At 40.2% G+C, this 27,316-nt stretch overlaps 1 protein-coding gene across 6 annotated transcripts in view; it reads right to left on the bottom strand.

The window, feature by feature from the left end:
- CSNK1G3 (casein kinase 1 gamma 3) overlaps positions 1-27,316 on the bottom strand; it is a 162,035-nt gene that overhangs the window by 13,209 nt on the left and 121,510 nt on the right. For 3 of the 6 annotated variants that reach the window (XM_048849389.2, XM_048849390.2, XM_048849397.2), the window contains 4 exons: positions 25,866-25,961; positions 23,885-23,980; positions 3,184-3,290; positions 2,737-2,760 (listed from right to left, as the gene is read on the bottom strand). In XM_048849389.2, coding sequence (XP_048705346.1) covers positions 2,737-2,760; positions 3,184-3,290; positions 23,885-23,980; positions 25,866-25,961 — 323 coding nt within the window. The remainder of the gene's footprint in view (positions 1-2,736; positions 2,761-3,183; positions 3,291-23,884; positions 23,981-25,865; positions 25,962-27,316) is intronic. The other 3 variants (XM_048849392.2, XM_048849394.2, XM_048849393.2) reach the window with 3 other exon arrangements.

The raw sequence follows: 27,316 nt of genomic DNA, 5'->3' as shown, positions 1-27,316 counted from the left end.
AATTAGAGTATTTCATTTTTAAAAATTAGGCTGAGTGTAAATACTGTGCTGCTTTTAAATATATGACCAACACAATCACAGTACTTTTGTGATATCAAAGTATATTTGTATATTTTTTGTGCGTGCACACACACACACACACTACACACACACACACAGAAAGCACAGTAACAATACTGTTGGACTGGCAATTATAAAGTGCCCCTTGGCTGGCAATCAGATGTTTACAGGAAAACAAGCTACAAGATTCATAAGGTCAACAGAAGAGGTATATCTACAACTGGCTAAACTATGCTTGCGTCCCTAAATCACTGGCAGCTAGCTGTGAGAGCAATTTTTCTGCAATCTAAAAAAATCCCTGAAACCGAAAATAAATTGTGTCTTGGAAGTAAACTGTGAGACTAATGACATTTTGGGCAAATACTAAATTCATGCTCCTGGAATATGGGAAAATATTACAAATGAAAATTTCTGGAAAGCTTTAACTTTGTTCATATTTTCAGAGGGAGAAAAGACTAGGCAAAGGAACAAAACATAACTAGTTTCTTGACAAAAGACCAAGTTTCCTAAGTTACATATAATGTCTGTCCTTAGTATGGATATGAAAAATATAGGTATACTTACATTTTACATTGCTGTCTGAACATTAAGTAATCCTCACAACACCATATAAACTAAGTTTTATTTTATTTTTATAGTTGATTAAGATTCTTGCAATATATAGTTATAAAGCACTTAATAATACCTCAAAGAATCCCTAATGCATATACCTAGTATATTACTGCTTGCAGCAGCTTTTTTGTCTTTAATTACTAAGAAAACATAAAACCAGTTCTAAAAGGATGGTGAAGCAGGTGGTGTAGTTTAGATTCCATTGGCAATAAAATAGTTGTCCTCTCTGGGAAAGTGAGATTCCCATGTGTCACAAAGATTAATTGGAGTCAGACAAAGAGACAGGTTAAGATTTATTTGTTTAGTATATGAGATGCAATAAAAAAAATTAGGCCAAAATATTCAAAGATAGGCAGCTAAATAAGTGTTTTTTCCCCAGAGATGCTGAAGATAAATGCTATATAAATCAAAGGAAGCAGCAGCTTCTGAGCATCTCTTAAAACTGCCTGGACTTCATTTTTTTAGGTGCCTGAATATGGATTGAATTGTCTAACTCTAAGCTTCTACATTTGAAAATTTTGGCCTTATTCTTCATCATTTTTCCAGACATGAACACCTGGCAACAGCTTTAGTATAAGTCAAGCCAAATCTACAAATCATCTAGTATGTAGACTATTGAGGCAAGTAGTGTTTTGTAAATTACATAATCAACTTTAAGTAGCTGCCCTGAAAATCAATAACATCAGAAATAATCTAAAGTTACCTATGGCAGGGGTTCTCAAACTGGGGGTCGGGACCCCCCAGGTGGTCATGAGCTGTCAGCCTCCACCCCAAACCCTGCTTTGTGTCCAGCATTTATAATGATGTTAAAGTGTTTTTAATTTATTAGGGGGGTTGGACTCAGAGGCTTGCTATCTGAAAGGGGTCACCAGTAAAAAAATTTTGAGAATCACTGAGCTATGTTCTTTAAAAGTGCTTTGGTGAAACGAGGTCATAACAGTGATGAAATACTACTACATACCATTAAGAATAATATTCTAAGACAGATTTATTTGTACACTGAGTCATCTCAGAATATACTGATGGACTTTCAAAAAAGATTTTTCCACTGCAAGTATAATCCAAGAAATGTTTTGAGTTGAGATTTATTGTAAGGCTTTACAAGTGGCCTACTTCCCCCTAAGATCTCCCATCTCAATAATACTAATGTTTTGGGTAGTCCTAACATCAAAGAAGAAACACATGCGAGTATCAACTCTTTGGGGAAGGGACTACTACATCTTTTTCTAGAGATCCTAACACAATGGGGCCACAGTGCAACTGTGCCTGACCTCTGGGCACTACTGTAACACTACCCTTATCACTAGTAATAATGTACCACGACCTTCATGCATGAGTGTCTCCATCTGATGACCAACTGGACACACCGTTGTGAAATCATGTTCTCGAAAGCAATATAAAAGTGTCAGTTAAAACTCCTTATTTATTTTCTAATAATCAAGAAAAATTTGTTTTAGTCTTTATTACAAATTGCACTATTCAAATGGGTGTATTTAATTCCCACATACTATACATCAACAAATACTTTTCCCTTCCACTGTGATTTATGTACCCGGCAGTTAAGTTTTTGTAATTAGTTAGCAAGTTGTCAATGACTAATAATTTAGTAAGTACTATGTTTAAAAAAATGTGAAGTTCAAACATCTTCTAGTATTTAGTGCTAGTTCAGATAAATTAGTTATTTTCTAGATATTAAATTGTTACCTGAATATGAAAACATCTGAAAACATCAATGTTTTTCCACTAAAATGGCATAGCAAATAATATATAAAAAACACTGATATTGCACTGTCCACTTAAAAGTATTAGAGAAAATACACACAGACTACACCACTTGAAACAAACAAGAGTTGAAGCAGGCAAAACAGCTCCTTAACATGCTGGTATTTCTTCCTGCCTCCAAGACAGGCTGTCTAATGGTACTATGTACTTCAAATCCTTTTGCATAGGTTTTCCAATTGTAATTGCCATTTTAAGGCCTTTTTTCCCCCATAAAGTTTTAAGCCATGCAATGAGAACAAAGCCAATGGAGCTATTTCTGCCTGCCTACACTTCGGAACTCACCACATGTTCAACACTTTCTGGCAGCTATGCACAAAAAAAAAATAAGGGAAAAAAGAGAATCAAAACACCATACACCATGCAAAAGTTCTACAATTCTTCACGAGTCTTGTATTCAGTATAGTGATTTCAAAAGACAGTAAAATTTCTTACCAAGCTGTTAGCTAACATGTCAAAATCAAGTATGGATTTCACTACTGTAAAGTGAACAATTTGTGTTATGTTAACTTTAACTAATGGAGTCAACATTAAGGATAACAGATATTCTATTATTTAATTATTTGCAGCCCACATAATTAAAGCTCACAAATATTGAAGTATTTTGCCACTTCCTAGTACAAGTGTGCATGGTTCTTTTAATAAGTAACTAGGTAAATGAAATAGTGATTAGCTCAGTACTGTGGATCAAAACACTGGCTTTTAAACCTTAACAGATAAAACAATACATACTTTGTTTCATCCATTACTTCTACTTCTGTAGGGGCTGTGATAGGAGCATTCGAACGGCCTGCAGTTGGGTCATCTGTGTTCAATTCTCCATTTGTTGAGCTTACAACCTGCAATTACCAAAAGCATTTTAAGTCATGCAAGTGCACATATAGGATTCTGAAACTGCATAACATACTGAAAAATCCAGATGAGCGTTATTAATATATTACCATTTTAGATGCTCTCGTGACCATCATTCTTCTAATACAATTTACTAACTTTACTCCATGCACTCACTCTCCCGGCTGCTACAGGAAAAGTGATCTACAAGACTGACTCCTTAAAAATGGCAGACTGAGGCTTTGTCTACACTTGCACTTTTGTCAGCAAAACTTTTGTTAGACAGGGTGGAAAAAACAAACCCTTGACTGACAGAAGTTTCACCGACAAAAGCACCAGTGTGGACAGCACTATGTCAGCTGGAGAGTGGTAAAGTCCATAGTGTAGACATAGCCTAAGTGCAGCACCCCAGATCCTCAGCTTTCTTTGATACAATCGCTAAGACAAAGCAAGAACATGATGATATTAAGGAAGAAACTGTTCTGGTCATCTGGCAAGAGAAGCAGGTAAGAGAAAAATCTTTTCCTCTTGGCTTTCTGGATGAGCAAGCTGGGTGCAGTGAATGAAGGGCCTCACCAGGTGACCTGCATTGAAGGCTGTGTGTTGGCAGGCATTCTACTGATTAGCAATTTAGGTCTGGAATGGGGCTAGTTAGAGTTTCGCCTCTGGTTCTCAAAAACAGAGCAAAAGGGTATTCAGGTGAGCCCAGAACTCCTGTGTCTAAGTTTTGTTTTTCTTCATTGAGCATGAAATTCCCCCTTTACTCAGTACCAATTGCTTGTCATCCTCTGGAGCAATGGTTTTTGATATTTTCTACACTCTGACTTCATGCTACAACAAAAAAGAATTGCAGAACCTCCTTCCCATCTGGCCATAACGAAAGAGAGGTAGGCATGACAACCAAGGTTGACAACTCATTCTGTAGAACCCTTAATGCTGATGGAGCTCCCACTAACATATCCATCCCTTCTACCCTGGAACCAACATATCAGTTTTCACTGCTAGGTGCTTGAAAGGAGTTGTCTGGTTGGCTGGCAAGTGGTACTCAGTTTGCTTCGAGTTGTACATCCAACTCTTTAGTAGACTATGCACTCACATCTTTAGCCTTCCTTCCTAGTGTTTTCCTGGAGTGGGATTCAGCTGACTTGTGATTTGATCACCTGGGGAAGATGATAGGATTATGTATGGGGATTAGCTCATGCTGCTCATCCACAACATGTAATAGAAACACATATAGCTTACACGTCATCATCCAACTTTGGGGATATTATGTGATTTCAGAAACTGATGTAGACTTGTTGGATAAGATAACAATGCAGTGTAGGAATTTTACCAGATGTTCCTAAGGCCCGCCAGATTTAGTCTGAACTCTATTGCGTGGGCACCCACATAGCTCTTGCACCTTTCCTTGCATGACTGACGACAGATCTGGAAACACAGCAACCAAAGCAAGAATATGAACAAATCTGAAGAATTAATTACTTAATTTTACTCCTGGGGGAATTTGGCACCAAAAAATTAAGAATTCTGCGCACAATATTTTAAAATTCTGCAAAATTCTGAATATTTTATTTGTCAAAGTAAAATATAATCACAACAGTTTTAATTATTTGTGGTCATTTATTCAAAATACCTGTCAGCAAGTATGTCTGTAACAATACAGACAACAAAGAAGATTCAGGAAATGTTTTTGACAAATAGATTCCTTACTAGGCATATGATTACAGAACTCTGAGTAACAATTCATTTAAGCTACAATACAGAACCGTATTTCCCGCACCCCTCAGAAGCAGTGCAAAGGGTTCAGGGAATCAAGGGTAATGGAGGAGCCGATGGAGAGAGAAGTAAACTGCTGGGAAGGAGCCTGGGTGTGAATTTGGAGGATTGTTGGGTATGGATGGGAAAAGTATGGAACAGGTGTTTTGTTTTGTTTTGTTTTGTTTGGGGGGGGGGGGGGAGCAGGAAGGGATTATTAGGGAACTTCCCCCATGCAGACCCTAGCTGACCCCTAGCCTCTCCCATTCAGTCAGGCACATCTGCCCCTGTCCCCACGTGTTCCTGCATCCTCTGTCCATATGTCCCTCCACCCCCACTCAGACACCCACTCCCCCATCCCCATGTGGCCCTGCACCCTCGTCCCTATGTGACTCTGTACCTCCTCTCCCATCGCCACATCTCTGTGCCCCCACCCAGCCACTCCCCTGTCCCTATGTGTCCTTGTAACCCTCCCCCCATCCCCATGTGTCTCTGTGCCTCCTTCAGCCACCCTCTGTCCTTATGTAGCTCTGCACGCCCTCCCCCATCACCATGTGGCCCTGTACCTCCCCCCTCCCGGGGCCCTGTGACGCCACTCCCATTCAGCCCCTGCCCCAGTCAGTCCTCCTCCACTAGCCCTTATGAGCCCCTATCTGATCCCACAGCACTCCACGGTGTCTGTCTCCTCATAGCCCCTGTCTCCTGACCTGGCCTGACAGGCACGGCAAAGAACGCAGGCTCTTTCTCTTCCCTAGATGGCTGGGAGCTGCTGCTGTGTTCTATCACCACCACACACTCTGGGGGGCAAAAGGTATAACTGCAGAAATTATTTTCTGCTGGGAACTGCTGCTGCTTGCGCCACAGTACCCTCTGGTGGGCAAAAGGCAGAATTGTAGCAACATTTCGGCAGCTTTTTTCTGTACAAATAATTAAAAATATGCGTGGCTCATTAGTTATGCACACACGCAGTAGTGCAGAATTCCCCCAGGAGTATTATTTCCACAGCACCTATTGCCATGGCATATGGGCTTCTGACAACAAACATCAAGCATCCCATGTAGATGACTAAAGGGTGAAGGGTGAGGGAGAATATTACGACTTTTCCTCAATAGTACATTCCTGAACTTTTTCCTTCAGTTTTTCCTCTTATACGTATCAATATCTTATATGGAAATGTTGCAATTTTTTAACTTTCACTGTATTGGCCAAGAACGCAGCTGTCTCGGAAGTGGGGTACAATTTTGAAAAAGGGAGATTTTGGTCTCACTTAGTCAAATGACTTTCTCCAAAGAAAGCTATCAGTCTAGAATCTGGGCTGCTGTTCCTCATCACCTTGTTATGGTTTGCTCCATTCCTAATTAGTTGCCCCACAGACTACTCTCCTACAAGCAGCCATCTGAGCTTCAGTCAAAGCTTCTTGAGCTTGGCACATGAACTCAAAAACCTGAGAACTCTGAAATTAACCACTGTATAAAAACTACAGACAGAGACATAAGAGGAGGGGAATAAGGATAAGAGGGGGGAAAGGCAGCATAGAGAAAAGCTGCAGAAAGGGGGAATATGAGCTATAGGTGAAAGGGACAGATGGCTCAGTAACTACTGGAGTACGCAGACATGTAGAACATAAAACTAAACCTAAGATTCCCAGGTTCTAATATTGCTCTGGTGTTCGGAAATATTTGTGAAGCCTACTTACAAAATGTCTCTTTTCTCCTAGTGACTGGCCCACATACCAGTCAGACAACCTCTGACCGCTTTTAGTCACTCCTTCAAGTAATGAGTCTGTACTGTGGATCTAATGTTGCCAACCACCGTGATGGTTCATGTGGGGATCATGTTTTTTCAGTTTGCTTTTTTAAAAAATTATATTAAAAAAGCTATGTTACAGTATGTTAATTTTGCAAAACCAAGCACTTCAAAGTTAGGAAATGGCAACGATAAGGATGCCTCTGAAATTTTTATATGCTTCCCTTATGTGTATGCATTATCATACAGTCTATAATTAAATAATTATCTATTATTTTCCATAGGACCCTGCCTCATTCAGTGCACGGAGTAGAGTGTGCAGTGGGAATGAATACGGTTATGTATTGAATGAGAAGGCTATTGTCTGTAGGAGTCTCTGCTTCATTTAATGCAGAAGAAAGGTGTGTAGAAAACGAAGCCAGGGACTGCAGAAACTTGTGCCTTAATTTCTGGTTAAGGCAGCTGCATGCCATCCTGGAGAACTGGATTTTATCCCTGCCTCTTCCACACAGTTCCTGTGTGATGCTGAGCAAGTCACTTAAACCAAACTTGTCACAGGTGGCCACTGTATTCCCCATTTTCTGGCAGCCTAACTTGAGATATCTGGGGATTGCAGATGTGTTGTTACACTCAACTACAATTGAAGTCTATGTTATAAAACACCAGACTACTCTGAAAAAAAATCAAATCTTCAAAAAATTAGGTATCTCAAACCCGGCACCCCAAATGAGTGGACACTTGGAAGATTTTGACCTTAATATCTGTGCTTCAACTTCCCATCTGTAAACTGGGGATAATAAATAATAATAATAATAGTAATAGGGTGAAAGCTCTTTATTGTTACAGTGATGAACATCACATAAAGGCCCAGGAGGAAACTAATAATTCTGTATTCTGCACAAAGTTTGGAAGTGTGTGTTAAATAGGGCACAGAGCCACATATTGAACAATGAGGATAAAATAAAATATTGAACAGCTACCCAATCAGTGAAGACCATCCATCCTGTGCACTGAATGTAGCAGGGGTCCTACTGGGAAAAAAACTAGTATGTAATCATGGAATTAAAGACTTTTGCTAAGAGATAGCAAAGGTGTACATCACGTCACTTCCTCTTTCTAGAGACTGAAAAACCAAGAAGCTTGACATTCTGGGTAGTTACAAACAGATTTGATGTCAGTTTATCTGAATACTTGCAAGAATCTCTTTGGCTTAGTTCCCATTTCCCTGGGACATGAGACTTATGGCTCAGCCAGTCCTTTGGAATACTGAACAACCTTTGTAGCACCTGAGATCTCTGAAGTGATTTTCATGCTAACCTGTCACCCTGCAAGTGGATTGTATTGCCTGAACAATCAGCCCTGGTTTGTTACATGTGACCTGAAGATCAGGAGGACCAATCTCACTGTCTACAGCTTGAAGAGTAAAGGACAAGGGCTGACTCTCCGATGGATCAAGATCCTTGGGCTGAGACAGAACATAGAGCTAACAACCTGCTAGACTCGCATCTATGTTGACAGTGAACTTGAGGAAAGACACCCCTCTGAAGAGATGTGTAGTGGTCCTTCCACAACACAAGTGCTGGACTTCCAGAATTAGTATGATTTTGGCCTGAAGCATTCCCTCAAGTAGGGTCCGCAAAGCCAAAAGAAGCAGAATCAAGGAACAAGTGGATTTTCTAGCCCATGGGACCACATCTATGAATGACGACAATGCCCAGCATGTGCTAAATCCATTTGACTTCCTGATCTGAGCTGCTAAGATAATTACCTTGTTAACTGCCTTGTTTCGGAGAAAAGTGTTAAGAAGTGAGATTCTGGTAGCCAACAAGGCCAAAGGATAAAATGAGGTTTGAAAATGCTCAACCCAACATATTTTAATGTAATTATATGATGAGTATATGCAGGCAGGCAACTTTTAGATGGAGAGAAGTAAATTTCTAGGTTCCACTGTTGCTATCACTTGTCTACTTTTAATTTTCTGTAGGCAACAAAGTAATTCAGCCTTTGGGATATCAGGACCAAAATTAGACATATCTCCTTTATCTCTTTAGCAAAGCAAACAGAGTTGACCTTCTCAAAGCATTCCCGCTCTAGCACTCAAAACAACTTTGAAAGCCAGAAAATTGCAGTCTGCCCCACTTCTTCCTGCTTTTCTGACTGATAAGATATGGAGACAGGAAAAATCTGGGGGAACGCAGACAAAACATCCTGGTGAAACATCAAAGAATACTTGGTAGTGCTTTTGATCTGCTCTACTTTGCCAGCAGAAAAAGACAGCTTAGTGCCCAGAAAAAAGGAGGAAAAAGGAAGGCTTGCTTCCATGGCATCAAAAACTCTCTGCTGGCTGGTTTATGCCAACTTGGACCTGTTCTTAGGTGCTCATGCCTGGCAGGGTCTCCAGAATCCCTGGTAGCAGTATTTAACAAAGAACCCGGCAGGGCCTGAACAACACTAATGAGCAAAGGAGGATTTCTTGTGCTCCAGCACAATGTTCTTTCCCACTTGAAGCCCCTCAAGAGTTTGATCAAAGGCCTCCTGAAAAAATTCTCATCTTTCAGATATCGCAATGATCCTGTTCTTGAGAATTTGACAAAGAGAGTACACTGACCTAAAGCAGGGAAAGCATGCAACTTTTTCAAGGATTCCCCAACAATTTCCTTGTTGTACTTGTGGAAAGGGAGCAGGCACATAGCTACTTCTGAGACTAGAATAGCCTCTTTTGTGATTATTTTCTTGAGAATCTTCCCCAGACCAAATTCAGGAGAGTGGGACTTGCTCCAGAAGCAGGAGAAGGTCCTTACCTTCCAAAGGAGCATGTCATTTTTAGAACTATCTAGGATGCTCTGGCATGGTTTTGAGGCAGGGAATGGACTCTCTCTCTGGAGCTCTCACTAATCTTAAACTTTCCAGCAAGATTTTTGATTTGACCATGAACTAGCAGACTGTGATTGAGAATGCACATCACAGGCAGGAGGGACTCTGATGGTTGCCAAACGCGTTGCAACCAGCTATTGGTTGAAGGTAACTGAAGCAATGTAACAAGGAGGAGCAGCCCAGATTTCAGACTGGTGGGCTCCTTACAGCCTTTTTTTTTTTTTTAAGTCATCATAAAGACCTACCTAATGGGAAAAGTCTGCATCTAGGCCAAGAGCTCCTTAGTTCGGATACTTGTGCTGGTACTGACTTCTTCTGTGGACTTACACAAACCACAAGTACTCTGACTCAGTTTTCCCATCAGTCCCAAAACAACTTATGGCACTGATATGTCCCAGGAAGTTAATGTCTATAAAATACTTTAAAATAAATAAATAAATAAAAACATAAAGCAGGAGCACATTAGGACAGATTTTAGGATCTGTCCAAACTCTACATATCACAGCTTGGTGGAGCAGGAGAAGTGATATGATATAAAGTTAACGTTTGCATTTTCCTGATCCTGGGGCAGTTCTGTGCTGGGTTGGTCCTCCAAGTTATACTGGCTTGCTAATGGCCCCAGGGACCAGCACAGTACAAGGGGTCACCTGGCACTGCTCAATATGCCAACATCAGAGATGACGAGTAGTATAGGAGTTTTCATGATTGCTCTATGCTACTGGAGGATGCCTTCTGCACTGCAGTGATCCTCTCAGGGCTTGATACACCAAAAGTATGCAGCCAGAACCTCTTGGAGCTGAGGGTACAAAGTGGCTGCACCACAGAGGATCAAACCCTTTAGGTGGAAATACTATATAATAACTATATACAGAAATCTAACCCACTGCAGGTTGATATCACTACTCCATTTATAAAGAAGTCCAATGGTTTTCCTGAATAATCTGCATAAAAAACAGCACAATCATTTATTTATTTTAGAAAATTAGGATACCTCTGTACCCATAAACATGGATATGCATGTTGCAGCTTGATGTATTCCAGCAAAACATTAAAGAAAAGACTTTCACCAAAACCTTAAAGTAAGATTTGAAATCAAATATGGTGTGGAGATGGATAGCTAAAATGAACTCAAACTACTCCCCTATAAGTAAAAATGGGTCACTGTCTTCCAGATATCCCCACTTATGAAACTCCTATAAGATATGATACATGGTCCAAGCTAAGCATTTAATACCCTGGCAACATCTCATCCCTGTCCTTAATTTAGATCAAAATTCTTCAAAATGAATCCATTTCTGCATTATGAAGAGTCTTAATTCAAAATAAAAGTATATAATGGCGGCACAAACATCTGTGATTAGATGGTGCTGGTTTTCCTCTAACCTATGCAGCTAGGTATGGCCTAATATTACCAGAACTAAGACATGAAGAGAACTTTTTAGAGCTATATTGCTGTAAAAGATTGACAGAGGGTTAAATGACTTAGGGTTTACTACAGCTTTGTAAGATATTCAAACATTGCAGCTCTGTGAATCCTCACAACAAAACTTACACAACTATTAAAACTCACATCAGACAGTTTTCAAGTTTTAATCTTCATGTTCTGCATAGATTTTACACATTAGAGGACACTGGAGCAAATTAATGAGCTACTTAATAAGCATAATCATCATGTACATAATCATAACATTAGGCTAAAGCACTGACTCCTCTAGATTTCCACCAAACTTCCATTGCCCCCCTACAATGAATGAGAGATCAAGTTTAGTCCTGAATACTGATCCTCCAAATGGCAGCACATCTTCAGGCAGCCTTATTCTTTCATTTTACTATACAGTTTATAACATTTTTAATTTGAGATGTTCTAAGTTTAGGGAAAAAAGCCTCTCAAAACCATTGACAGATTTTTATGTTCAACACCCCAACAAACAATTATGAAAGACAGGGAAATGTACTTAGCAAGCAATCCCTTAAGAAAGTTAAGTTCCCTTAATAAGAAACACTGCATTCTCCTATCTAAAAAGTTCATTATTGAAGTCAGTCTATATACCTGAGCAATTCATTAGTGGCATCATAGCTCATTATGTCTCACTTCAAACACACATCAATGCAAAACTGGTTCTGTGATCCAAGGAGACAAGGTAATAATTCATGTAGAAGCTTTTGAATTTGTAAAAGTCTGGGCACTACAGCTAACATGCTAATAGCTCCCCCCCTTGAAATATTAGCATCTTGCAACTGAGAAAATACTTATTCTTATTATATCAGTTATATAAACTTTCAAAAATGTTTTTACTCCCTGAACTCTTTCCAGACCTTCCAAATTTCAGACTCTTGAATCCAATCTTTTATCCCAGTTTTCTTTTTAGTGGTTATCATAGCGAAAAAATGGGGAAGAGAGAGAAGGGAGGGAACCTTTTCTCCTCTGCATTCTCTTCGAACTGGAGCCTGTACTAAAATACTAGGGCAAACAGGAGCAGATTTTGAAGCTCTGCAAAACAACGTTGGTTGGAAGAATATTCTGAAAGTATAATTCGGCAGGTCAAAAAAGAATTGGAAGATCAACTAGCAAAAGATTCAAAAATTAACAGCAAAAAATATTTTTAAGTACATAACAAGCAGGAAGCCTACCAATCAGTGTGTCTATTGGACAATCGAGGTGCTAAACAAGCACTCAAGGAAGACAAGATTGTTGTGGAGAGGCTAAATGAACTCTCTGCATTGGTCTTCACTGCAGAAGATGTGAGGGAGATTCCCATACCTGAGCCATTCTTTTTAGGTGACAAATCGGAGGATCTCTCCCAGATTGAGGTGCCAATTGTGGAGGTATTAGGATAAACTAAACTGTAATAAGTCACACGGACCAGATGGTATTCACCCAAGAGTTCTGAAGGAACTCAACTATGACATTGCAAAACTACTAACTGTGGTATGTAATCTATCACTTAAACCAGCTTCTGTACAAAATGACTAGAGGATAGCTAAGAGGATAGCTAACGTGACACCATTTTTTTTTTTTTAAAGTCTCCAGAGGTGACCCTGGTAATTACAGCCCAGTAAGCCTAACTTCAGTATCAGCCAAACTAGCTGAAACTATAGTAAAGAACAGAATTATCAGACACACAGAAGAACATGATTTGTTGGGGAAGAGTCAACACGGCTTTTGTAAAGGAAAATCATGCCTCACCAATCTATTAAAATGCTTTGAGGGGGTCAACAAACATGTGGACAAGGGTGATCCAGTTAATACAATGTACTTGGATTTTCAGAAAGGGACCTTGGAGCCTTTGTGGCTAGTTCTCTCAAAACAGCAGCAGTCAAAAAAAGCTAACAATGTTAGGAACCTTTGGTAAAGAGATAGGTAATAATACAGAAAATATCCTAGTGCCACTATATAAATTCATGGCATGCCCACATTTATAATACTGCACACAGTTCTGGTCCCCCCATCTTTAAAAAGATACATTAGGAATGGAAAAGGTACAGAGAAGGGCAACAAAATAGGTATATGGAACAGCTTCCATACGAGGAGAGTTTAAAAGACTGGGACTATTCAGACTGGAAAAAAAAAGATGACTAAGGGGGGAGAATATGATATAGGTCTACAAAATCATGTTGTAGAGTAAGTGAAGTGTTATTTACCCCCTTCACAAAACACAAGAACCAGGGGGGTCACACAATGAAAGTAACAGGTAGCAGGTTTGAAACAAACAGAAAGAAGTACTTCACACAAGCACAGTCAACTTGCGTAACTCATTGCCAGGAGATGTTGTGAAGGCCAGGTCCATCAATTGTTATTAGTCAAGATGGTCAGGGATGCAACCCCATGCGCCGGGTGTCCATAGGCCTCTAACTGCCAGATGCTGGGACAACAGGGGATGGATCACTTGATTATTACCTATTCTGTTCGTTCCCTTTAAAGCACTGGGCACTGGCCATTGTTGGGAGACAGGATACTGGGTTAGATGGACCACTGGTATGATGCAGTGTGGCCATTCTTATGTTCTTACATGTAATGAAATTCCAGCAGTAAGAAGCAGATCTTTTGGTTAACTGGACACAATGAATGCTTAACAAAAAAATCATGAACAGCTTAATAAGGTCTTTACAAGTGCATTTAGTGTTAGTAATCCAAGAAGAGAAGGAAACAATCAATGAGTTATTCAGCTGACATTTTCGGGAACCGACACAAACTTTTATGAAGCAAGGACGTAGGAGGTTAACTAATGAATTGAAGCAATGTACAGTAGGTTGCTTTCCACTAATGAAGTTATAAAGAAGAAGAAAACAGACTGTCACAGATTCAGCCTTTTTCACATATACTGGTGGAGGAATGACTGGATTATTTCAGAGAAGCGAAGGATTTTTCCTTCATAGATCAAATTACTAGCTGACTTTAATGTGAAGTGATGCTACAAAGTAAGACTAAACAACAAAAATATATTAATTTCCCTAGCTAGCACGTCCAAAAGGTTTTTGGGTTCTTTAAGAAATACAAAACCATAATCATAATTAACGGGTAGACTTGCCCAAACCCTTTAGTACATCTAACATTTTTGTTTTCAAACTCCCTGTTTCTTACACGGAAATTACATATAAAAAGTTGACTTTACAATAGTATTTGGAGTGTACACATATGCACTCATGTTGTATATACACCTACGTAAAAACTTCTTTAAAGCACACACTTAGGACCAATGAACTTTCAGTGTTACTTAATATTAATGGGATCACAGTGGGATGTTGTGTGGCTGAGACGTAACCTACAGTAATGAATCAGGAATCTCAAAGGAACAGAGAAGTTGCTTACTGCACTTGGCACTCTTATGTGAACTAAAATGAAGATTTTCTGCAGACAGAATATAGCAACCTACATTTAAACTGATGATTCAACACACAGCTGATTTAAAGTATCAATGCTGATTCATTAATTTACTTTCCTGCTAACATTTAGCTGTCATCTTTCACTATGCAGAAAAATTTTATTTCAGATTAAGTTAGGGATGCAGCAAAAAAGCTACAGTTCATAGAATTCTTGCTGGCTGCATGCTCCCGTTTTTAAAAAAAATTGAAATAACAATTAAAAATTCTCTATCATTAGATATTCTGGAGGAGAAAAATTTCTTGCAATATGAAAAACTATTACCTACCTTTCATAACTATTGTTCTTTGAGATGAGTTGCTCATGTCCATTCCATTCTTGGTGTGTGCACGCCACGTGCACAGTTGTCAGAGACTTCTGCCTTAACGGTATCCATAGGGTCGACTGTGGCGCCCTCTGGAGTGCTGCGCTCATGCATTTGTATATCAGGCACCACCGGCCCTATGCCCTCTCAGTTCCTTCTTGCCGGCAACTCCAACAGAGGGATAGGAGGGCGGGTAATGGAATAGACATAAGCAACACATCTCAAAGAACAACAGTTATGATTGCAGACTGTGAGATTCTATGTCCATACCTGTATGTGTACGTGCAGCAGGACAGGATGAGGGAGCCCAGGCTGGTGGAATGGACAGGCTCAGTAGATCCCCAGCACAACAGGTGGCACCCCAGAAGGGGGGCCCAACGCATCACAAGTACGTTAAACCAAGTGTCTGATTGCTCCACCATCTATTCCACCTCTAGGCCTAAGTTATGGCCATCCTTTGGAGCAGGGCTTGTGCTTCTTAAAATCGTCCGGTGGGCTAGCACAAGAGGGTCCCACCACAGCCTCATCTGGACTGGGAGAGGGCCTAGGGCATCATTCACCATGGGGGAAGAGGGTCTCATGGTGGGCACCGGCCCTTCCACCCACCACGGCGTCCATCTGCACTTTGCGTATCGAGCCCGGTGATGTCTGATACTTGTCTGAAGCGGGGATTGACGACTGGTGTGAAAGGGGCATCGGCATAACCACTGGCCTGCTGCCAGGATGGCATCACAGAGATGGACGCAGCCTCAGGAGCCCAGTCACCATGGTGCTGTCTTGGTGAGGGGCTGAACTCCCTCTTCGTGCTGGAGGGATCCCGCCTCCAGTGACCACGGCGGGACCATCAACGCCCGAGTCTGGAGGCTAACTGTCACTGTGGGTGAACAGTCCCTTGAAAAGGTGGATCAGTGCCGGGAGCAGGGGGAACAGCACAGTGTTCGGGAATGTTCCCATGATCTAGATGATGGCGATTGACATCGTGGAAAGGGTCAGCAGGAGGAAGACCAGTGCCAATCATACAGTGACCAATGCCTCCCTCTGGGTGAATCTCGACGAGAGGGCAGAGACCAGGAGCGCAGTGCCAGCGAACTAAGGCGACCTATGCTGATGCAGAAACCAGGGGTGGGGTGACAAATTGCTCTGCCTTGGTTCCAGAGACCAGCGGCGTCCACTCGCCTTCTGGGAAGATTTCACAGATGGCTTGCCCTCGTAGGGAGCCTTTGCCGGGTCCATCGCAGCACGCAGTGCTGGCTGTGCTGCGAGAATCTTTTACTCTCTAGGCACTGTGAAGGCATTGACTCTGCCATAAGTCTGGGTCCCCTACTGCTCCCTGGAGTTGGTGATGGATCCCTTGGGGGGTGTGGAGGAGTTGGGGAGGGGTAGGAGGTCCCCTAGGGGATGTGTCCCCATGTGGCCCTGGGGTGGACGGGCAGCCTGAACAGGGTCCTTTCCTGCTGCCCCTTGGTCCTTCTTGCTCAGTGCCGCGTCCCACTTTTTCGAATTCTTTTTGGGCGCTGGTGAAGGGGAATAGTGCTGGGTAGAGCCTGGCGCCAGCTCCGAGGCCGGCTGGAGAGTAGCCTCCAAGAGGAGGGCTCTCAAATGGATGTTGCGCTCTGTGTCCTAGGATGAAAGTTCTTACAGATGCAACACTTTTCTTTTACATGAGATTGCCCTAAGCACTTCAGACAGCTGCCATGGGGGTCACTAACAGGAACAGGCCTATTACAGTCAGTGCAGGGCTTAAAACCTAGAGACTGGGGCATGCCCTGCCTGGGGCAAAGTCCTTGCCAGGACCCTAAATTACTAACTAACTACAGTAAACAAAACTATTTACAGTTGCAATACATGAAGTGAAGAAAGGAAACCGCTGACCACTTGCGGGTGGTAAGAAGGATCATGAGCGCTGCACTCCAGAGGGCACCACAGCCGATTACGGATATCGCGAAGGCAAAAGTCTCCGACAACTGTGCAAATGGGTGCGCACATACCTAGAATGGAACTGACATGAGCAAGCATTCGAAGAACCACCTAACGTTTTTCAGTATTTAACTGTTTTTTTAAAAATTAAGGTGAGCTTCCTTCAAATTTCAACCTTTTTGGTTTGTTCTTTTTTTGAGGACTTAGAAATAGTAAATTTAAAAGAGAGTTATCTGAAAATTCTGAATTTGCTTTGCTTAAACAGTAACAAAGTTACAGTTTACTGAACTCAAGTATTCCAGGGCAAAACAGAAATCATATTTGACACTAAGTTATTCAGTATAATGGTACAAAACGTTTCCCACCATTTCAATAAGATGTCTAGCATATTAACACATGAACTTAATTCAATCTCCAATAAAGTGGAAACAAGAGCAGTCGGCCACTGAATAGCAACAATCCTATGGCTAAAGCAAATATGTAAATATATTTCAGCAGCAAGAAAGAAGCCAAAAGTATATATCTGAATTCACAGCTACGTACGGAGAGACTTGTATTAGTTTATCCAACATTCACTTTGTTAAGTCCTAGTTATTACAGAACTCCTCTGTAAATATATTTTGTACACAAAAAACACACCACCACAATTCGCTCCAATTCTTTGCCATCTCAGAGGTACCAAGAATAAAAATGAGTCATGAAGAGTGAACTAGTTTAGAGGTGGTCCTCTAAAATGCACAAGGTAATTTGACAGAGTACGAAGTGCATATAAGGGTAAATCTTTTCCCACCACTGCTCCTATAGCACTTCACAGAGCAATAAATACAATTTAAAGAAATACTGTACAACTTAATTGAACCCTTTATAGCTTCTGTCATACCATATGCAACCTGATGGCTTTGTCACACAAGACACTCAAGAAAATTAGGACAAGTCAGCTAAAGGTGTGACGTTAAAATGCATTAAACAACTGCATGGATACTCTCATTCCACAGGGGATTAAATTGAAGCAAAGCATAGCCAATTTTCTTCTGAATGAGAGTATCCACACAAGGGTTTAAAGCATTTTAACTCCAAACCTTTGGTTAACTCCTCAATTTTTTTTCACTGTAGATAGGCCTTAAAAGTACTATAGCTAATTGTTCAAAGGAATCTAGGCTACAGTACTAGACTAGCCAATGCCCCAACATATTGGCAAAATTTGATTTAAAAAATTCAGTTATAACTGAAAGATATGCATCACAACACTTATTCACAATATCAAACTCTACTGTAAGAAAAATAATTAGCATATTACATTATTTCATAGTATCTGCTACTAACAAACATTACTAATCCTTTGCCACTATGTTACAAAAACAATCAATAATTCAATAGGTGTGCAGTTATCTCCTATACCAGAGATTCTCAACCTTTTTGTTTTTGAGACCCCCCAACATGCTATAAAAACTCCATGGCCCACCTGTGCCACAGTAACTGGTTTTCTGCATATAAAAGCCAGGGCCTGTGTTGGGGGTAGCAATCAGGTCAATTGCCTGGTGCCCCATGCCACAGGGCCCCCATGAAGCTACATTGTTCAGGCTTCAGCCCCGGGTGGTGGGCCTCAGGGACCTGGGCTTCAGCCCTATGCAGTGAGGCTTCGGCTTTCTGCCCTAGGCCCCAGCAAGTCTAATGCTGGGCCTGTTTCGAGGCCCTGCTGAAACTTGCTCGAGGCCATCTATGGGGCCCTGGACCCCGGTTGAGAACTACTGTCCTATACAACATCTAACTTTAAAAGCAATGGGATGATATAATACTATACTGTCATGGATGGTTATAAACTGTTCGGGAAGGACAGGCAGGGCAGAAAAGGTGGGGGAGTAGCACTGTATGTAAGGGAGCAGTATGACTGCTCAGAGCTCCGGTACGAAACTGCAGAAAAACCTGAGTGTCTCTGGATTAAGTTTAGAAGGGTGTGCAACAAGAGTGATGTAGTGGTGGGAGTCTGCTATAGACCACCGGACCAGGGGGATGAGGTAGATGAGGCTTTCTTCTGGCAGCTCACGGAAGCTACTAGATCGCATGCCCTGATTCTCATGGGTGACTTTAATTTTCCTGATATCTGCTGGGAGAGCAATACAGCAGTGCATAGACAATCCAGGAAGTTTTTGGAAAGCGTAGGGGACAATTTCCTGGCGCAAGTGCTAGAGGAGCCAACTGGGGGGGGGGCGCTTTTCTTGACCTGCTGCTCACAAACCGGGTAGAATTAGTGGGGGAAGCAAAAGTGGATGGGAATCTGGGAGGCAGTGACCATGAGTTGGTTGAGTTCAGGATCCTGACACAGGGAAGAAAGGTAAGCAGCAGGATACGGACCCTGGACTTCAGAAAAGCAGACTTCGACTCCCTCAGGGAACGGATGGCCAGGATCCCCTGGGGGACTAACTTGAAGGGGAAAGGAGTCCAGGAGAGCTGGCTGTATTTCAAGGAATCCCTGTTGAGGTTACAGGGACAAACCATCCCGATGAGTCGAAAGAATAGTAAATATGGCAGGCGACCAGCTTGGCTTAATGGTGAAATCCTAGCGGATCTTAAACATAAAAAAGAAGCTTACAAGAAGTGTAAGGTTGGACATATGACCAGGGAAGAGTATAAAAATATTGCTCGGGCATGTAGGAATGATATCAGGAGGGCCAAATCGCACCTGGAGCTGCAGCTAGCAAGAGATGTCAAGAGTAACAAGAAGGGTTTCTTCAGGTATGTTGGCAACAAGAAGAAAGCCAAGGAAAGTGTGGGCCCCTTACTGAATGAGGGAGGCAACCTAGTGACAGAGGATGTGGAAAAAGCTAATTTACTCAATGCTTTTTTTGCCTCTGTTTTCACTAACAAGGTCAGCTCCCAGACTGCTGCGCTGGGCATCACAAAATGGGGAGAGATGGCCAGCCCTCTGTGGAGATAGAGGTGGTTAGGGACTATTTAGAAAAGCTGGACGTGCACAAGTCCATGGGGCCGGACGAGTTGCATCCGAGAGAGCTGAAGGAATTGGCGGCTGTGATTGCAGAGCCATTGGCCATTATCTTTGAAAACTCGTGGCGAACCGGGGAAGTCCCGGATGACTGGAAAAAGGCTAATGTAGTGCCAATCTTTAAAAAAGGGAAGAAGGAGGATCCTGGGAACTACAGGCCAGTCAGCCTCACCTCAGTCCCTGGAAAAATCATGGAGCAGGTCCTCAAAGAATCAATCCTGAAGCACTTGCATGAGAGGAAAGTGATCAGGAACAGCCAGCATGGATTCACCAAGGGAAGATCATGCCTGACTAATCTAATCGCCTTTTATGATGAGATTACTGGTTCTGTGGATGAAGGGAAAGCAGTGGATGTATTGTTTCTTGACTTTAGCAAAGCTTTTGACACGGTCTCCCACAGTATTCTTCTCAGCAAGTTAAGGAAGTATGGGCTGGATGAATGCACTATAAGGTGGGTAGAAAGCTGGCTAGATTGTCGGGCTCAACAGGTAGTGATCAATGGCTCCATGTCTAGTTGGCAGCCGGTATCAAGTGGAGTGCCCCAAGGGTCGGTCCTGGGGCCGGTTTTGTTCAATATCTTCATAAATGATCTGGAGGATGGTGTGGATTGCACTCTCAGCAAATTTGCGGATGATACTAAACTGGGAGGAGTGGTAGATATGCTGGAGGGGAGGGATAGGATACAGAAGGACCTAGACAAATTGGAGGATTGGGCCAAAAGAAATCTGATGAGGTTCAATAAGGATAAGTGCAGGGTCCTGCACTTAGGACGGAAGAACCCAATGCACAGCTACAGACTAGGGACCGAATGGCTAGGCAGCAGTTCTGCAGAAAAGGACCTAGGGGTGACAGTGGACGAGAAGCTGGATATGAGTCAACACTGTGCCCTTGTTGCCAAGAAGGCCAATGGCATTTTGGGATGTATAAGTAGGGGCATAGCGAGCAGATCGAGGGACGTGATCGTTCCCCTCTATTCGACATTGGTGAGGCCTCATCTGGAGTACTGTGTCCAGTTTTGGGCCCCACACTACAAGAAGGATGTGGATAAATTGGAGAGTCCAGCGAAGGGCAACAAAAATGATTAGGGGTCTAGAACACATGACTTATGAGGAGAGGCTGAGGGAGCTGGGATTGTTTAGCCTGCAGAAGAGAAGAATGAGGGGGGATTTGATAGCTGCTTTCAACTACCTGAAAGGGGGTTCCAAAGAGGATGGCTCTAGACTGTTCTCAATGGTAGCAGAAGACAGAACGAGGAGTAATGGTCTCAAGTTGCAGTGGGGGAGGTTTAGATTGGATATTAGGAAAAACTTTTTCACTAAGAGGGTGGTGAAACACTGGAATGCGTTACCTAGGGAGGTGGTAGAATCTCCTTCCTTAGAGGTTTTTAAGGTCAGGCTTGACAAAGCCCTGGCTGGGATGATTTAACTGGGAATTGGTCCTGCTTCAAGCAGGGGGTTGGACTAGATGACCTTCTGGGGTCCCTTCCAACCCTGATATTCTATGATTCTATAGTTTTGCTTTTAAACTAAGCTTTTTGCAGGAATTTAACTTTGCTGCCAGGTTACCTAAAAGGTCTGTACTCTCGTAATTTCTGTTTTCCACTATTAAAGAATTAAATCAATATCTGCTATTGTTCTGTACCTACAGGACACACCGTCACCATTTCCTAAAAAATACTTTCTTTTAAAGGTAAATACTGAATTTGGCCTGTAGCTTTAAATGGACCAAAATGTTAAGATAAATTAAAAACTGCTCTTGGGATGGTCATGTTTTTGGGTTAGAAAAAGCAAAGTACTGAAATTTTTCTCAGTAAATGCTGGGATTGTTGAAGTAATTATTTTGAATAAAGTACTGAATGCGCCACAAACTAAATGCACCAGAACTAGATAAATTCAAGGAGGATAGGTCTGTCAATGGCTATTAGCCAGGATGGGCAGGGATGGTGTCCCTAGCTTCTGTTTGCCAGAAGCTGGGAATGGGTGACAGGGATTGGATCACTTGATGATTTCCTGTTCTGTTCATTCCCTGTTCATTCCCTCTGGCACTGGCCACTGTCGGAAGACAGGATACTGGGCTAGACGGACCTTTGGTCTAACCCAGTATGGTCGTTCTTATGTTCATAAACTATTTGAAGTGTTCCACTGATATGTTAAACACAGATAGAAATATTTCTTAATTTAGCCAGAAGGTACTTAAGAAATCTCAATTTTATCCAGTTTAATCTCAAATCCAATGCTAATTTCACATTCTAATATGGTTCAAGGAGACAAATCAACTACTTTCCTTTTTTATTTTATTGATTTGAAAGAGTTGCTGTGATCAGAACACTGGTCTGATAGTCAAACTGCTTGTTACTAGTAAGCTAAATAAGAATTAATTATTTTTATAAAAAGGTTTAGAGCAACCAACTCTTTGATTAGTTGCAATATTCACTTTATTTTATTCAGTTACTTTATTCTACACAAACAAGAGCTTTTCAAGCATCAGTTTAGAATTTTGCAATTTAATTCAAGACTCAGATTTTTTAAAAGATGCAAAAAACTTATTGTACAGAATTAACAGGGTGAAGTATGCAATTTTATCCCTTCTCTTTGCCTTGGAGGAGAAAAAAACAAACAAGATATTTTAGAAAAAACTAAAATATAAGAAATAGATGGAGCTCTCAGACTCAGGCTCAAAAAGCGTATTGAGCACAAGGAAAATACACAACATGTTCTATACAACTTCTTGTTATAATACTACATTATTATGATTTTGATTGACATGACAAACAATTACTAAGAACAGAGTGTACGCACATAAACAGGGCAGCTTTCAAGCCATCTGATGTGACAAGTATCTTCTTGATTCTCGTGCCCTACATTTCCCAAGAATTACTGCAACCACATACATCACATACACAAGGAAAGCAAAACTGGGTTGAAAGCTACAATAATCTGATAAAGGAAATTAAGCATTCAGGGAGAAAGAGTTTGGACTATAACAGGGTCTGGGTGGGGAATTAACATAAGACAATGAGTCAGCATTTGACTTAGAAACTCTAAATTGGCCAACCTTAGTGAATGAATCCCCTTAAGCTACTGTTTACAAATGAGAAATGGACTGGACTGGGAATCATACCTCATTTGAGCATTTTGGTGGTTGGCAAAGAAACAGAGCTGTTACTGCTGCGCACCATTAAGCAAACAAATTAGTGAATTCAAAAGCTTCCCGAGTACACCACTTTGTTCAAGTTTTGATGCGATAACCCACTTCCATTAAGCAGAAATTAATATCATGTTTTTCACTTGCAAGTGGAAGTGCAATAAAATTAGCTTTCTGGAGGCTCTTTAGTCACTATGTATAACTACATTCCTCCAACATCTTAAAGGGATGCCATAAATTCCATTACTGTCTGAATATTTTTAACTACTATTCTTAAAAGCAAAATCTAAGACACTGAAAAATGATCAGAAAAAAAATTCCCTGTTTTTAGTTTTCTACTTTGTGAATTTGACAGCACTGTGTATATGTAAATTCACCATGTCTGGTCAGATAGCCAGTTTTGCCTTTTTTGCATTGGCCTCTCTATCAGGAGGGGAGAAATACATTTGTTTGGTAGGGACAAGTATAATATCTAAAGCTGCTGTTATACTTACTTGTAGAAACTGACTCTATTTAAACAGATATTTAATTGAAATAAAGTACTTAACTAAATATTACTAATATTAATTCGTTTCTCATTTTTTACCCTGGTTAAAAAATATAAAGTGCTGCACTGTGCCAAGTTCTCCAAATTGGCTAATATTAAATAAACTTGAGTAGTTAAAATCTACTTAAATATATATAAAATTAAAATGAACTGAAGTCATAACGTTAGAGGATTTAGTTGATATAAATTTTAGAAAGCTATACTGCTAAACTACAACAGGCATTTGTAGAAATTCAACATACAAAAAGTCAAACTTTCTGCACTTTTCTTTTCCAGTTTGGCAGTTGCAGAACAAAAAGAATAAGGGAATGTAATTATGGACATAACTATGAAGCAAACTTTTCAGCTGAAAACAAGAATCATGCCAGGAGTTACAGGGGAATAGGTTGCAGCATGTGGAAATAATCAATCATGCAAAGAAGCAGAAAATACCTGTACCGAGCCACCATGTCTGTCAGCTGCAAGGTGAGCTCTCAAGTGATGGGGGTTTGCCTGCTGGGAGTCCCAAGCTGCTCTGTGGTCTGCCGACTGCCAATTATATAATGCATTAAGCATGCAAGGAAGAGGAGGGAAAAAAACCCAAAACATATTAAACACCTCATGCTAGTATTACAACGTAAAATAAAAATCCCACAGGAATACAACACACAAACAGAATGTAACCAGCTATGTACATATGCACATGAATGTATATAGTCTTTAAGTTTAAACATGTATCTAACAGATTTATTTGGGAATAAGCTTTCGTGGCTAAAAACCCCGCTTCTTCAGATGCATCTGAAGAAGTGGGGTTTTAACCCACGAAAGCTTATGCCCAAATAAATCTGTTCGTCTTTAAGGTGCCACCGGACTCCTTGTTTTTTTTGTGGATACACACTAACACGGTTACTCCTTGATACTTGACACGTTTAAACTTTGCTATTTACTATAGCTAAAAGTTGTGGAGTAGCTAAAAACAAAAAAATGTATATGCTCAAACGTAACTACCAGACAGATTAAGAATCTGGAAATAGCAGAAAGCATAACAATAAACAAAAATAAAACCCCCAAACCAACTGTTTTTATTATTTTAAGTAATTCCAAAATGGTTATAAGTCTCTTGGGGTATGCAAAATTTCTCTCGAACATAGCAATATAATTAAAAATATGATGAAGACTCCAGAAGAAAACAAGAATTGATGATTACATATGTTTAAAATACAATGCTGCAATTGCACATCATGCATGTTATAATAACTGAAAATATACATTCAACAAATGCAATACAAAATGCAGCGCACAATTATTATATTGTATATTCCTACCCTTGCATCAACAAAAGCCTGAAATTTTCTGAGAAACAAACTGAAGTATAAAATCACAATACTGATCAAAGTTATCAGCTTACTGTAATTCTCCACTAGTTTGGCAAAAAACTCCTAATGAAATTCTCAGACTATATCCTTTAAAACCTTAAACCTTTTAGGGCGAAGCTTTTGAAACTAGTCACCTACATTATGTATGCAAATCTCATTTGTATGTATAAAGTGGGTAACTATGTGCATATGCACTTTTTTTTTTTAATACTAGAATAAATCACATGTGCATATGCATATATATATATATATATAGGGTGAAGTTTATATGTTCACTTGGGAAGCTTGACCCTTAAACTGTACAGCATATCAAAGTAAAATATGATTTATATATTTTGTACAGATACTATTTCAACCTTTACATAAAACAGTTATTGATCTGTAAGAAAGTACTTAAAAATACATTTTTCTCATGACAGCATTCTGGTAATCTCACCTCAGAATTGTACACACTCTGAGCACCAGGTAACAATGGCGAATTCAAACCTTAAGCAGTCCATCTGTTCTTATAGCCTATGATTGAGCATGAAGTATTTTCTCTAAGAAAAACTTGACAATACTTTTAACAGAAAATCTAGAATTCTCACAAATTTTACTGCCTTTTGAATTTACTAAGGTGGCAGTAAACTATAAATATGATGGGACAAAAAATGCAATCTTAGGAAAACAGAACCCTCTAACACTAGCGGGTGATTCACTGTACAGGGTGCAAAGTAAGAGACTGTAAGATTAAATAGAAAAACTAAGGAAAAAATACAGCAATGCTCCTTAGGATGCAGTTCATCAAAAAAGACAAAAACCTCCCACTTATTTATAATTACAACTTAAAAACACAATAGCCCTTTATGACCTTTATTTAAGATTTACAAACCAAAAACATTCATGCATTAATAAGGCTACCTTCAGCAAACATAGAAAAAAAAATGGACAGCAGAAACTGGTGTCAATTTGAAAATATGTAACACACGCAATAGCAAGGCTGTTTTGGCACAAAGAACCAACTTTATAAAAAGGATGACATAAAATAAAGCTGATAAAATCTTAGGTGAGCAGCATACCTGATTTTTGGATTGTTGCATCTTATCTCTGTGCTGATGTGCTTCTCTGTTTGATGACAGTGCGGGGTCCGAATGAATTGAGCCCACTGGAGTAGGCTACAAACATATTATATTATGTAGCAAATTGTTAAAAAAATATTTAATTTTTCTACATACCAACAATTATTGAATTGTAATCCAAAACATGTTTCTGAACCTGCCATGGAAATGTACAGAGATGTGGCCATACAAAACCAACAGCAAGTCATGAAGCAGATCCTCACTAATTCTTAAACTTGGTAATTGCCTCACAAAAACCAGTATCATGCTCTCCCTTCACAAAAATTTAGGAGCAACTTGCTGCAATGATGTCTGATTATAAAGACTTCACTAGTCTATGCTGCAATGCATTCACTAGTATGCTTAGGACATCATGAGTTATTGTAAAATGGTGCAAATAAAAAGTGTATTTTGTGAGGAGTTCCTTAAATTTTTGTTTGCTTACATTTTAATTTGAAAAGTTTGCCACTACTCCAGCTAGAAGTGTCAGTCCCACTACAATTAAAGTTGCATCAAGTATCCATTCTAACCTATTTCGGTTACTGATAACTTCCTGTAAGATTTCAGGCTGAAATCTTCTATGACTAATCTCTGCCCTCTTTGAAAGTATGAAGAAAAAAAAAAGAGGATTAAGCCACTTTTAAATGTGAACACAGTGGAAATAAAAGATATTACCATTTTACAAATTTTCTTCTAACTTTAAAAAAAAAAAAAAAAACAGATAATGAAAATGGCTGGGGTTTGAAAGATACAATTTTGTCTGGGGAGAATGCTTACTGAAAAGCAGTGCATTTCATTGTTCCAGAGGAAATTTAAGTTCACCATCTTATTCGCTTTTGAAAAATTGTTTACCAACTATTCACAATGGTATTTTTTCACTTAGTTTGTAAGATGTGTAGCTAAGGAATGATTCACTGAGGCTATTTTCAAGATTAGCTTAGCTAAGTAGTGAAAGTTTATAAAGTTGTTCAGGACAGAAGGTACATGGGGACTGAGAAAAGCTTCTGTAAACATTTTAAGATGCACAGCAGGGAGTCCCACTTTGATCATTCCCAAGGAAGGTGTTCCTTCCTATAAACGATCTAAGCATGTGTGGGAGAAGGCATTCTGGTGATGTATAAATAGTTCCAGACTGTAGAATTTTAACACACTTCAAATTTGTAGAAGCTAACAGAATTTCCAAATCCTAAACAGGGAAATTCCTACCTTTTCACTTTAAGTAAAGAAAACCCATAGAAAGATTATATCCGTAGAATGTTAAACAAGCATGGGTAAGTAATCAAAGACAGAATGTGCCAAATAAAAGATTTCAGATGCCCTCAAACTTGGACTGTCCCTTTCTGAGTGCTACAAAATATTAACTTCTGTTAAAAGCCACAATACATTTGTTGCTATAACTTTATGTGCAGCAT

This window comes from Caretta caretta, chromosome 5, assembly GCF_965140235.1.
Source record: "Caretta caretta isolate rCarCar2 chromosome 5, rCarCar1.hap1, whole genome shotgun sequence".
NCBI classification, from domain to species: Eukaryota; Metazoa; Chordata; order Testudines; family Cheloniidae; genus Caretta; species Caretta caretta.
The sequence above is the reverse complement of the archived record's forward strand: the minus strand, read 5'-3'. Positions and strand labels throughout refer to the sequence as shown.